This window comes from Hyperolius riggenbachi, chromosome 5, assembly GCF_040937935.1.
Source record: "Hyperolius riggenbachi isolate aHypRig1 chromosome 5, aHypRig1.pri, whole genome shotgun sequence".
NCBI lineage: Eukaryota > Metazoa > Chordata > Amphibia > Anura > Hyperoliidae > Hyperolius > Hyperolius riggenbachi.
Genome location: NC_090650.1, coordinates 33,318,501 through 33,332,041, shown reverse-complemented (window position 1 = coordinate 33,332,041; position 13,541 = coordinate 33,318,501). Strand labels below are relative to the sequence as shown.

Sequence of the window (13,541 nt, the reverse complement as noted above, 5' to 3'; positions counted from 1 at the left end):
TGTTTGATAAACGTTTGATAATGTTCCGTGAATTGAGGCCATAGTAAGTGTTTTGTTACGTGCAGTGTAACCACATGCCTTGATAAAAGGGGACCCTGCGCGGCCCTCGAAACAATTGTTGGACTATTGTGGAGACTGGCACAATAAAAGGTATGCTATAAACTTGTGGTGTGCTGGTGATACTTCACGGTATTTAACCTCCCTGGCGGTAAGCCCGAGCTGAGCTCGGGTTAAGTCGCCGCGGAGGATTTTTCAGGCCCTGGTGGGCTGATTTGCATTTTTTTTTTTTTTTTGTTACACGCAGCTAGCACTTTGCAGCTGGGTGTACAAACCGATTCGCCGCCGCTCCGCACCGATTAGCCGCTACCCGCTGTGCCGCCCCCCCCAGACCCCTTGCGCAGCCTGGCCAATCACCGCCAGGCAGCGCTAAGGGGTGGATCGGGACTCCTTCCGACGCCATGACATGGATGACGCCATCCCGATCATCGGCATGGCGACGGGGGAAGCTAAACAGGAAATACCGTTCTGAACGGGATTTCCTGTTTGCTCTGATCGCTGGAGGCGATCGCAAGGGGAGGGGGGATGCCGCTGCACAGCAGCTATCATGTAGCTAGCGCTAGGCTAGCTACATGATTTAAAAAAAAAAAAAAAAAAAAAATTAAAAGTGCTGCGCCGCCCCCCTGACGATTTTATTGTAACGCCAGAGGGGTTAAATAAGTTATTAAGGAGTTGCTAAAGGGGGTGTGGCCAGAAAGGCAAAAAACAGTTAACCCTTTGCAAACTTGCATGCAAATGTTTAATCAAATGCATTCACAGGAATCAATCATCCAGGTACCACTGCTGTCCCTACAGCTAAGTTAAAAGCCGGGGGCTTAGTTACAAAAGAATGCATCCTTATGCTTAGTCACCTACACTGCGCAGAAGTACCCAGGTAAACATAGGTGTCCTAACTCTGGCCCTGTAACATGCATAGTGCAGACATGCAAACACATTCATTGCATAAAACCTATCTAAAAGATTAGGAGCACATATCCTGATGTCCTCTCCTGTTGGTGTGTGCACGGGGTACATGAATATTTAGTTAGCTCCCTTGAGAGTTTAGTCTGATGCACTATCTGTCCCAGGAGAGGATGTCAGGATGTGTACTCCTAATCTGTTAGATAGGTTTCATGCAATGAATGTTTGCAGGTCTGTACTATGCCTGTTATAGGGCCAGAGTTAGGACCCCTACAAATACCTGGGTACCTCTGCGCAGTGTAGGTGACTAAGGAAGAGAATGCATTCTTTCGTAACTAAGACACCGGCTTTTAACTTAGCTGTAGGGATAGCAGTGGTGCCTGGATGCCTGTATCCTGTAAATGCATTTGTTTGAACATAAAACGAGTGTGGCCATCATGTTCTTCACAAGCGTAACAAGTGCAGCCACAAAACACCTGATCTGAAGTATGGTCCACTATATCGGAGGAAGGGAAGGTTAGTAGCTGGGCCCCTTACAGCTCTGGGGCCCCTGCAATTGCAGGGGCTGCTCCCAAATAGTTACAACCCCCCAGGTGTACTTTAAATAAAGGAGTGGATTTTGCGCATAAATATTCAGAAGATACAGTGAGTCTAATGCCCGGTACACACCATGCAATTTCCCGTCAGATAAACGGGATAAATAGATTCTTTCCTCCTAGGTCCGATCCGATTTCCGATTGTTTATCCAATCACTTCTATACAAATCCAGGGCCGGTCCGCCCCATGATGCCAAGTGAGACGACTTCCTCAGGCGGCAGAAGTCTGGGGGGAGCACCAGCCAGAAACAGGAAGTGAAGAGCGTTCCTGGCCAACCTATACTGGAGGCAACTGTACCGCTACCAATACTGGGGGCGCCTACACCTTGGAATCCTACCATTACTGAAGGTGTTTTTTGGGGGGCTCACCACAGCTGTAACGCGCGGTGAAAATCATTCCAATTTTTTTTGGGGGGGGGGGGGCCTTATTGGGAGCACCAGATCGGACCTGCTGGAAATAATCAATTCGACCCATCTATCTAACGGGAGACAGCATGGGGTGTACCAGGCATGGAATAAAATAAATGTAATTTTAGTTTCCATTGTTGATTCGATGAAAACAGCCGGTACTTTCCTGATCGTCCCTCGTAGATAAGGAGAGATAATTCATGAGATAAATGTGAATCAGCCTCTCTGTGTTTACATTGTTGCTACATTCCCTTCTCGGCTTTTGCTTCATAAACACTGGAATCTATGTTGTGTTTTTAGATTTCACTGGAAGCTCCCTCAGAGATGGTTAATCCGTGAATGTGTGTTTTCTGTCTCTCGCCACCCCCCCCTTCCCCCCCGGCGGGAGAGAGGACCCCTCCATAGCAGCGTGGAAACCCTGTGCACAGGTCACACACAGTCTTCAACAGGACTTTGGTTTTAGCCTCATTAATTGTGGTAAATATGCTCTGTTTACCCATGGTGGGTGACAGGGAGCAGATGTAGGCAGCGTGTTGGAAAAATGTGCCGAGTTCATGACCCCAATAGAGAAAACCTACACACAAACCAACCGCTGACAGGTAAGGTGAATAATAATATCCCTTATCTCATTACTATAGCACCTGCCAATGTGCATAAAGGTGTATACTCACCTAATGATGGATCAGGCAATCTGAAAACTGTGCGTCCCCCAATCCTTCTTCCATGTGGAGCACCCCATCCAATTCCTTTGTGCAGCCCCCTCGTCCATGTCTAACCTCCATGTACAGCAGCCTCCTTTATTTCTATACTGTTTGGGCAGTAGCTCTCTACCGTGTTTCCCTAAAAATAAGACAGTGCCTTATATTTATTTTTGCTCCAAACGTTGTGCTAAGGCTTATTTTCAGGGGATGTCTTATATTTCTATGAACACACAAGTTCCTGTGCTGTGTGTCCTCCTGACTTCTCCACTGTGCCGCCTCTTCCTCGGCTGGATCCACCTTTTGGGTGCTCCTGTGTCCCCTTGTACTTCTAGTGTCCTCCTGGTGTCCCCCTCTGTACCCTAAACTCCTGTGTCCCATGTAACCCTGTCTTCCTAGTGTCCCCTGTGTTCTCCAATGTCCCCCTGCTTCATCCTCTTACCCCTAGTTCCATGCCGCGCTGCACCCTGTATCCTGCGATGTCCCCCTAATCCTCTTCTTACCCCCAGCTCTCTGCTGCTGCGTCCCCGATCTTCAGCCTATGGGAAAGAAGTACGGCAACTTGTGTTTTTACTGGTATGCATAGGACCATGGCTCATTGGACCATGGCTCGGTTATTGGGTTGATCACTGCACTTGCCGAGTAGCAGCGAGTGCATTGATTGGCCCAATGATGGAGCCTTGGTCCTGCCCGTGAGACCCAACAGCTCCAATAGAAACACATTGCCATACTTTTTCACCTTACTGCAGCTAGGGCTTATATTAGGGGTAGGGCTTATATTACGAGCATACTCCAAAGTCCTGCCAGAGCTTACTTTCAGGGAATGTCTTAGTCTTAGGGAAATAGGGTATTTCCTCGTGTTTCTCCTTAATAGTGACCTCTGTTTTCCACTTGCAGCCTCTTCTTCCATATGCAGCAATCCCTTTTCCATGTCTAGCTCCGCCTTGGCCATTTGCCGCCCAAGGCTCGAGCCTTGGTGTCCTTTACAGAAATCTGTCCCTGGTCTTCGTGGCACCAGATACCACCTGACACCTTCTAAAGGTTTTCTGGAGCCCGTGGCTCGATGGTTCAGAGCTCATGAGGTGTCGCAAGAGGGGCTGACACAATAATAGGAAGTTGGATTTTTGTTCTGGCTTATCTGTACATACCCACCATACAATGAAAGCAGGGCACTCTGTCAGGATAGAGTGCATGAATAAATGCTGGAAAGAGGAACCGGAATCTGCTGAGGCCAACAGTTTGTAACCTGATAAACATCACTGGTTAGTTGTGATTACTTAGCAGATGTCATATTTTGTCCTTTCATGTTCCAGAGTCAGGAGGACAGGTCATCACTCTTAGGAGATAATCATCTCTGAAGCAAAACATCCTCCCCACAGACAGTGCACTGGGATGAATCACTATGTCCCTCAGAACACCCAACCAGCTCATGGTGTCCCAGAAGCACTAGGAAAGTATAGGGGACTAAAAGAGCCTAAAAAGTCCTCCTACTAAATGCAATGTTCAGTGTAATTTGCCTTCTTGGAACAGAAGGTATTTGAGATAATTCAGGTTTAAGTGAGCAACTGTGGCTTCCCACAATGCATCACTACTGAATATGCAAATCTCTTTCTGCCCCTGAAGCCAGGCTTACATCCAGAACTGCTGGAGTATAGCAAGCTTATAAATTATACAGACAGAGCCACATCAACCCAACATGCAGACACGGTTCTCCTAATTACACCTGAACTTCTGTTCTCCTTCATGGTGGGGCAGAAGGACAATGAGATTTTGGTTCACAAGAAATGGGCACCAATCACTGCCAAGTGACGCTTTATTGTGCCACTTGCATAGGTCTCACATTCTCAACACAGGCTCCATACGTGTAAACATGTCGGAGTGTTTCCTCGGGGAACTCCGGTTTCCTCCTACAGAGTAACCAAGCAGCTCGGGGTGACCCAAACCACTAGGAAAGTATAGGGGGCTAAAAGAGACCATAAAGCCCTCCTACTAATAAAAGCAATGCTTAGTGTAATTTGCCTTCTTAAAGAAAACCTGTACTGAAAAAAGTTCCCCTGGGGGGTACTCACCTCAGTAGGGGGAAGCCTCTGGACCCTATTGAGGCTTCCCCCGTCCTCCTGTGTCCCACGGTGGTCTCGCTGCAGCCCCCGGAACGCACAGGCGACAAATCCGACAGCCTGTGCAATATTTACCTTTTCTGGCTCCAGCGGGGGCGCTGTTGCGGCTCTTCCCACGGAGATAGGCGAAAATAGCCGATCTCCGTCAGGTCCGCTCTACTGCGCAGGTACAGGAGACTTGCGCCTGCGCAGTAGAGCGGCCCGACGGAGATCGGCTATTTTCGCCTATCTCCGTGGGAAGAGCGGATACTGCGCCTGCGCTGGAGCCAAAAGGTAAATATTTACATTGCCGCTGCTCCGGGAGGATTTTCTCCGCCGCCGTGGGAACGAGGAGGACGAGGGAAGCCTCAATAGGATCTGGAGGCTTCCCCCACCCGAGGTGAGTACCCCCCAGGGGAGGTTTTTTTGTTACAGATTTTCTTTAAAACACAAGTAAACTTGCAATAATTCAGTTTTAAGTGAACATAAAAACATACAGAAAATTCCCCCTAAAATGTGCTCTAGACTACAATGGACATACTGTATGACTATGGTAGGATTAGATTGTGAGCCCCTCTGAGGGGCAGTTAGTGACAAGACTATTAACTTTGTACAGCGCTGCGCAAGATGTCCGTGCTATATAAATACTAAATAACAATAATACTTTCCTTCTTACATGTAATGGACGTGGGAGCGGAGGTGGGTGCTGAGGCACAAGGCGGACCAAACAATGGCCATTTCACGTCTCTAAGAGGCATGGGGCTCGATTCATCAAGACTTATCAAATCAATTACCGACAGCTCGGAAAAATACCGAACTCGATAAGCTGATTTCAGGATTCATCAAAGGTATCTACAGCTGTTAGCGAGCATTCGGTAATCATTCGGTAATGATGCGATATAACGGAGGAAAGTGCAATTCATGAAAATTAAAGTGGGCGTGGTTTAGCGTTACATTTAGGATTAGTTATCTCCTTCACTGCTCTGTCGTTATTCCTGTCAGATCATTGTTGACAGAGAAGATGGAGCCATTTGAATTGGTTATGTATCAGCGGAGAGCGATTCAAAGGTGCAGAAGGGCAAGAATAAGGTCTAGAACCATATCAATTTGCAAGAGAATGGATTTATTTGCTATACCAGGACATCTGTATTTCTCTTGAATCATCTTGTAAGAGAACACAGGCAGTGCCAGGGTTAACTAATTTGCTAGCTGCACTACATTTTTTCAGAAAAGGCTCCTATCAAGCCGCAGCTGGCGAAATTGTGGGATTGTCCCAAGCCACTTCCAGAATCCTGGTCCAGGTGTCGAGCCCTATTCGGAATGTTGCTATGTGGTGTTCAAAGGACTGCTTTTTTACCCACAATTCCACGGGAATCTTATGGCCTTGTGTTAAATTACCGCTGTAAAATGGAAATATCGACACGTTACCGAATGGTTACCAAATTGTTATCGATATTTTATCGAAGTCACACCGAATATGGAAAAACCTTGATGAATACAACCAGGGGCGTACCTAGAAATCCCCGGGCCCCCCTGCAAAAAAAAAAAAAAAAAAAATTCCGCCCCCCCCCCTCCCCCTTCCACAGGGCCCGCTCAGGGACTTTTGGGGGCAGGAGGGGTCGCAGCAGAAGAGGAGAGTGTGGCAGATCGGTGGGGAGGGGGGAAATTCCCCCCCTCCCTCACCTCAGGCTCTCCTCTCAGCGCTCCCCCTCCTGAAATCATTGGTGGCAGCAGGCAGGCAGCAGCGGTGGCGGCAGGATGATACATTACCTCCTTCTCGCTGGAGGACTTCCGTTCTCTAAGAGCAACTTTCTGTTTACACAGGAAGTTGCAAGAAGCTCTTCGAACGGAAGTCCTCCAGCGAGAAGGAGGTAATGTATCATCCTGCTGCCACCGCTGCTGCTGCCTGCCCGCTGCCACCAATGATTTCAGGAGCGGGAGCGCTGAGAGGAGAGCCCGAGGTGAGGGAGGGAGGGGGGAGGAACTTCCCCCCTCCCCACCGATCTGCCGCACTCTCCTCTTATGCTGCGACCCCTCCTGCCCCCAAAAGTCCCCTATTGGTACGCCAGTGAATACAACTAGAAATCGATAAACTTTGAATTCGGTAATTTAACGAACTGGAAAAAGTTATTGCAAAGACAATGATGAATCGAGGCCATGGTCACATACAGGCAGGGCAGTTTCAGTTTATGAAACCACCGACTCAGACTCAAACTCCACAAAATGTTTTCGGACTACAACTCCTCAACTCCACAGCACTGGTGTGTACACACCTTTACAACTGGCTACTGTGCAGCCTTTTTTCGAGATACAGAGTACATGCATATCTCGAGATACAGAGTACATGCATATCTCGAGATACAGAGTACATGCATATCTCGAGATACAGAGTACATGCATATCTCGAGATACAGAGTACATGCATATCTTGAGATACAGAGTACATGCATATCTTGAGATACAGAGTACATGCATATCTTGAGATACAGAGTACATGCATATCTTGAGATACAGAGTACATGCATATCTGGAGATACAGAGTACATGCATATCTTGAGATACAGAGTACATGCATATCTTGAGATACAGAGTACATGCATATCTTGAGATACAGAGTACATGCATATCTTGAGATACAGAGTACATGCATATCTTGAGATACAGAGTACATGCATATCTTGAGATACAGAGTACATGCATATCTTGAGATACAGAGTACATGCATATCTTGAGATACAGAGTACATGCATATCTTGAGATACAGAGTACATGCATATCTTGAGATACAGAGTACATGCATATCTTGAGATACAGAGTACATGCATATCTGGAGATACAGAGTACATGCATATCTTGAGATACAGAGTACATGCATATCTGGAGATACAGAGTACATGCATATCTTGAGATACAGAGTACATGCATATCTGGAGATACAGAGTACATGCATATCTTGAGATACAGAGTACATGCATATCTGGAGATACAGAGTACATGCATATCTTGAGATACAGAGTACATGCATATCTGGAGATACAGAGTACATGCATATCTGGAGATACAGAGTACATGCATATCTTAAGATACATAGTGACATACGGTCGCATGCATGAAAGAAAATAAGTCGTACAATACTTTTAAAAAATTAAATAATCTTACCATATTTTTTCCTAATCTCATTATGTTTTATGGTCCGCTCATTCTTCCTGTAAAAGAATTATAATGCATCATTAAAAAAAAAAAAAATTTATAGAACGACATTAAAAGATGGCTTAAAATGAAATCAACCATGATGATCAGTAATGACTTTTTTGTAAAAAAAAAAAATTAAAGTAATTAAAAAGTAACTTTCCATTTCAGTTTGTAGTCTGCTATCAATTTCTACCACCGGCTGTGAGCACGAACAGCACATATTTTTTTAGCCTGGAGTCTGTTTCAATACAAACAGTCCAGGTCTTTCCTCTTTCTGTGTAAGCAATTATCTGCACAAAGCAGGATGTCCTGTTAGTAATTTTCCCACGTCTGCTCTGATTGAGTGACTGCTATCAGTAAGGGCAAACCCAGCCCGACTCCAAGTATCTCCTTTACTCTTCAGGCCCCTTTTACACAAGTGCGTTCTCATTGCGTTGCGTTACCGGTTTTCACCACAGGGTAAGCTATGGGCCCTTTAACACTGGTGTGGTGCGGCATTTTACTGCAGCCTACCACTAGGGCAATGAAAGTCCATGGGGGAATTCACATTCACATCAAGTACCCTATCTAACGCCAGCGCATACCTACGTTACCGTGTGGCTCCTGCGGTGACCTGCGGCAGACCGGAAGTCATGCAAGTCTATTGCGACGCACATGTGTTTAACTGCTTAACGACTGCATTCACGCATTGGCGTGAATGCAGCGGCAGCCCCAGGACCGCCTAACGCCAATTGGCGTATAGACCTGTGGGCGCATCTACCAGCAGCAATCGCCACCATTAGACTGTTAGACAGCAAAACCGCTGTCTATTTACTTTGTACAGCGCTGCGATCTACAGCAGTGCTGCACTGGGGACAGCCGTATCATCCGGCTGTCCCCTGGGGAGGTATGAGAGCGAAATTAATGAAAAAATACAAATTTTTATAAAAAAAACTGTAATAAATTAATTAAATAAAAGAAAAAAAAAAAACACTGCCTGCAGCAGCGATCAGAGCCCACCAGCAGAAAGCCCTGTTGGTGGGCAGAAAAGGAAGGGGGGATGTGAAATCAATTGTGTCCTGAGGTGTACGGCCCTACAGCTAAACCTTAAAGCTGCAGTGGCTTGAATTGTAAAAAATAGCCACTAGGGGGTGTAAGCCTATGGTCATCAAGTGGTTAAACCAAACGTCCTCCCCCCCCCCCCTTCCCCAATGGGAATGGCAAAAGAGACATGAGAGACAGAGGTCAAACCGCAAAAAATACAATTCAGAAAGGAACTTAGCTGGAGATCTCTAGCAGTTTAAAAAAGGAAAAAAGTGGGGACTAAATAATTGTATTTCTTTAACTTTCACGGTCAAGAAGCAAGACGTAGCAATATATTCAGCGAATAAAAGGTTCAATCTCGCCAGCGTTGCCCTCTTGTGCAGAAAACTCTCTGGACAAAGGAATTTGCAAATCACAATGTGACAAGTAGGTGATTCTGCCCAAAGTGCAATTTTCTGTCTATCAGCGCTGAATAGAAGCGCTTTATGAGAGCAGCGCGTTCCGCGAGCTCCTAATAAGTCACCTCATTTTCCACTCGTCCCATTCATTTGCAAGCTGTGCGCAAGGATTAATTTCTGGGCTCCCTGAAATACCAATCTGATATCATTGTAGCGGGAGTCATTGAGAGGGATGTAAGGGGAGAGCGTTACAATGGCGGAGTGTCATCTTACACCCAATTATTGCCGAGACTTCCACGCTGATGGAGTAACACGTACTGTAATTAACGTGTTTGCGAAAAATGATTGCATGAATTATTAACTTTTCCCCGCTTTGCATACACAATTATATTAATCGTCACCCATAGACAGTGTTAATTAAAAGAAGCGAAGGGGGAAAAAATGGTTTTCAAATGACTGCAAGTACTTTTTGTAACATATTAGAGAAAACTACATTTTTTAACCACTCAAAGGACTCATTGAAAATTAAAAAATCCACTTACCTGGGGCTTCCTCCAGCCCCTGCCAGCCGTCCTGTGCCCTCGGCTGCAGCTCCACTCACTGCCGGTGGCACGAGGTCCCCTCCGGTGCAGGATGTCCACTGCGCCTGCGCGAGCAGCTGTCAGAGCTGTACTGACATAATGCGGACTGTACTACGCAGGCACAGTAGTTCTGCGCCTGCGCAGTACAGACCAGATGACGTCAGCGTGACCAGTGAGTTGCACGCTGGAGCGCAGGAGAAACCGATACGGAAGCCGACTTGGCGAGGTCGGCATCTCCACCGGAGGGGACCGGGAGCCACTGGAGCTGCGGCGAGCGCACAGAATGGATGCAGAGGGCTGGAAGAAGCCCCTTGTAAGTGGATTTTTTTATTTTATTGTGCACGGACCTTCCCTTTAATTCTTCTATCTTAATGTATGCCCCTGGAGACTTTATCTTAGCCCCAGGGGCGTAGATATACATATCTCGCTGCAACAGCCGCTGCGCGAGCTCCCGTGCACGTCACTGCCCATTAGTATACAGATCAGTGAATGAGAACACAGTTCCCATTCATCGTTCTAAGTGCCTGTAATCAATGATCACAAGCATTGATAAGTTGCCAGTGGTCATTGAGCAGAGCGAAAGTAACACATACACTGTTTACACAGGCAGAATAAACGGGGAGGGGAGGGGCTGGACACATCTATGGCCAAATAGTAAGTTACACCCTAACACATTCATTCAATAAAAAAAGAAAAAAACGCCTATTAAAATTAATTCCTTACCTCTCCTCCCATAGTTAACAAAATAAAACACTTTTATAAAAAAAAAAAAAAAAAAAAAAATTAAAAAGTGACATTTAAAAAAAAAAAAAAAATACACAAATAACCACTCAAGGGACTCAACTTTTTAATATGTATGTCATGAGGGTATATTACTGTTATTTTTTGCAAATATGGGCTTGCAATTAGTGACCGACACAAAACAAAAAACAAAAATACACCTTTATTTCCAAATAAAATATTGTCGCCATACATTGTACTAGAGACATATTTTAAATGTAGTAATAAATGGGAAAAATGGGCAAATAAAATGCGTGGGTTTTATCCACAGTAAGGGCCTATTTCCACTTACGATAGGATGCAATCATCGCATTGCACCATGACTGCAGTTTACAAATTCTCAAAGTACAGTTTATCTGCTCTGAAAGTTGCCATTGCATTTTACTGCATAGCGGCTGTATTTATATATTAAAATCTATCTCTGATCACTTCTCAGTACAGCTCAGTTTTGGCAGTTTGCTAATGTTTACTAAATGTATCTGACAAATGAATGTAAATAAAAGATAACGTTATCACTTCTTCGGATGCAGCCAGAAGCTGCCCACTGAAGCCAGGAGCTTTCCACTGAAGAACAAAGTGCTGAGTTTAACTGTTCGAATGCTGTACTGCTACAATTTATTTTGTGGTAGTAGATTTTATGCTGTAAATAATCTTTTAGTGCAAAGAAGGAATGCTGTGTTTCATACCACTTTAAACGGGACCGAGAGCAGAGGACTAAAATAAAGATCTGCACTTACCTGGGGCTTCCTCCAGCCCCCCGTAGCCCACAAGGTCCATCTGTGTCCCCCATGTGGTCCCGCTGACAGCTCCATTAGGTGTGAAACTTTGGCCAAAGTCGTGCGCAACTGCGCATGCACAGCCCGTCCACGCACCCGGCTCGATTACGGGCCCGTCGTAACCATCCTGTGCGATTCAGTCCTTTGAGAATCGAGCCTGCGCAGGATGCTTATGGCGACGGGTGTGTGATGGAACCAGGTACACAGTTGTGTACAAACACGAAGCCGTCAGCGGCAGTTGCGCAAACGGCGGTAAGTGATAGTACCGACGGCTGTCCATTCATCTGAATGGGCAGCGTTTAAGAGTCGCAGCCATCGTTTACCGGCCCTAAAACATTTGTGCTTGGAACGAGGCTTTATACATTTTAAATAGGTTAGCACAACAAGTATTAAGTGCACTTCTCTCCTCCTCTCCCTGACATCCTAATTTGAGCGATAGGCTTCCGTGCCTCTAATGTGGTCCCGGCCAGCCCGGCTGAGGCTGCTTCTGGGTACATTCGGTGAAATATGGAGACATTAGTTAGCAGAAAGAGCTGCGCTGCCGAGGTGTAAACATCTCTGTTTGTTTAAAGCCTGTCATAATTTAGCCCACAATTTACAATATTGTCAGACGAGGTAGCTGGATCATCTTTCACGCCGTTCTGCCGAGGAAAACAAAAACAGAAAAACCCGCAAAACTGGCTGTGATTTCATCGATAAATAAACAGCACAGAAAAAAAGAAAAAAGTCAGGTTCAATGAATTAGCAAAAAGTGACAACGTGTTTTCGAAACGTATGATGCGAGCCCATAACCGAGGCTTCTAATGAATTTTTGATCTATATGCAGAACTAATGGACTGAGCCGTAAAAAACAAGCTGCGGAGGAAGCTATGAGGGTTCTGTGAGCCTTCTTCCATCACTGCCACTGTTTAACAATGTTGTGCTTTACTGAGCAACTTTTCCCTGGTGTCTAGTGGTCCCTTCCTCCCTCCCCCATATTTTAGCCTGGGGTCTAGTGGACCCCTCTTCCTCCCCCACAAATGTTTCCCTGGTACCCAGTGGTCCCCCCCCCCCCCTCATACAGGTTTCCTTCTAGAGCTTCCTCCTCCCACCCTCATATAGGTTTCCCTTGTGTCCACTGGTTCTCTCTCCCTCCCCCATATGGGTTTCCCTGGTGTCTAGTGGTTTTCCCATCCCACTCCCATACAGGTTTTCCTGGAGTCTAGAGGTTCCCCGCTCCCTCCCCATATCTGTTTCCCTGGTGTCTAATGCTCCCCTTCCCAACATAGATTTCTCTGAGGTCTAGTGGCCCCCCCACTCTCCCGCATATAGGTTTCCGTGGTGTCTAATGGTCCTCCCCTTCCCCATATAGGATTCCCTGGAGTTTAGTGGTTCTTCCCTCGTCCCCCGTATAGGTTTCCCTGGTTTCTACAGTAGTGGTCCTCCCTCCACCATATAGGTCTCCCTGGCGTCTAGTGGCCCTCCCTCCCTAGGTCAGTAGTGTCTGAATAACACCAAAAACAAGCATGCAGCTAATCATGTCAGATCTGACAATGTCAGAAACACCTGATATGCTGCATGCTTGTTCAGGTGCTATGGCTGAAAGTATTAGAGGCAGAGGATCAGCAGGGCTGCCAGGCAACTGCTATTGCTTTAAAGTAAATAAATATGGCAGCCTCCATATCCTTCTTGTTACAGTTATCCCTTAAACACCTTTTATCTAGTGTGTGTAAAAGGCTTTAATCTCTGCCAGATAGTATCTAGAGATCTAAACAGCGTTCAACTAGGCCAAACATGTCAAACTCCGGCCCGTGGGCCAAGTCTGGCCCTCAGGGCCATTAGATTTGGCCCTCAAGTGGTTTCCCCACTTAGCATTATGTTTGGTCCACTCAAGACCACCAGGGAAGAGTATAGAGGAGAGGAGGGTGAGGGCCTCTAGACACCAGGGAGCTGTATAGGGGGAAGAAAGACTACTAGAATCCAGGGAACTGTATAGGAGTTGGAGGGGGGCCAATAGACACCAGGGAACTTTATGGGGGAGGAAGGTGGCCAGTAGA

General features: G+C 46.2%; 1 protein-coding gene and 1 long non-coding RNA gene across 2 annotated transcripts in view; one reads left to right on the top strand and one right to left on the bottom strand.

The window, feature by feature from the left end:
* LOC137518114 (pituitary tumor-transforming gene 1 protein-interacting protein-like) overlaps window positions 1–13,541 on the bottom strand; it is an 89,894-nt gene that overhangs the window by 19,506 nt on the left and 56,847 nt on the right. Inside the window, exon 6 of the mRNA XM_068235470.1 lies at window positions 7,915–7,961. Within this exon, the coding sequence (XP_068091571.1) occupies window positions 7,915–7,961 (47 nt within the window). The remainder of the gene's footprint in view (window positions 1–7,914; window positions 7,962–13,541) is intronic.
* LOC137518115 (uncharacterized) overlaps window positions 1–13,541 on the top strand; it is a 215,036-nt gene that overhangs the window by 169,676 nt on the left and 31,819 nt on the right. The gene's annotated exons all lie outside the window — the stretch shown is intronic.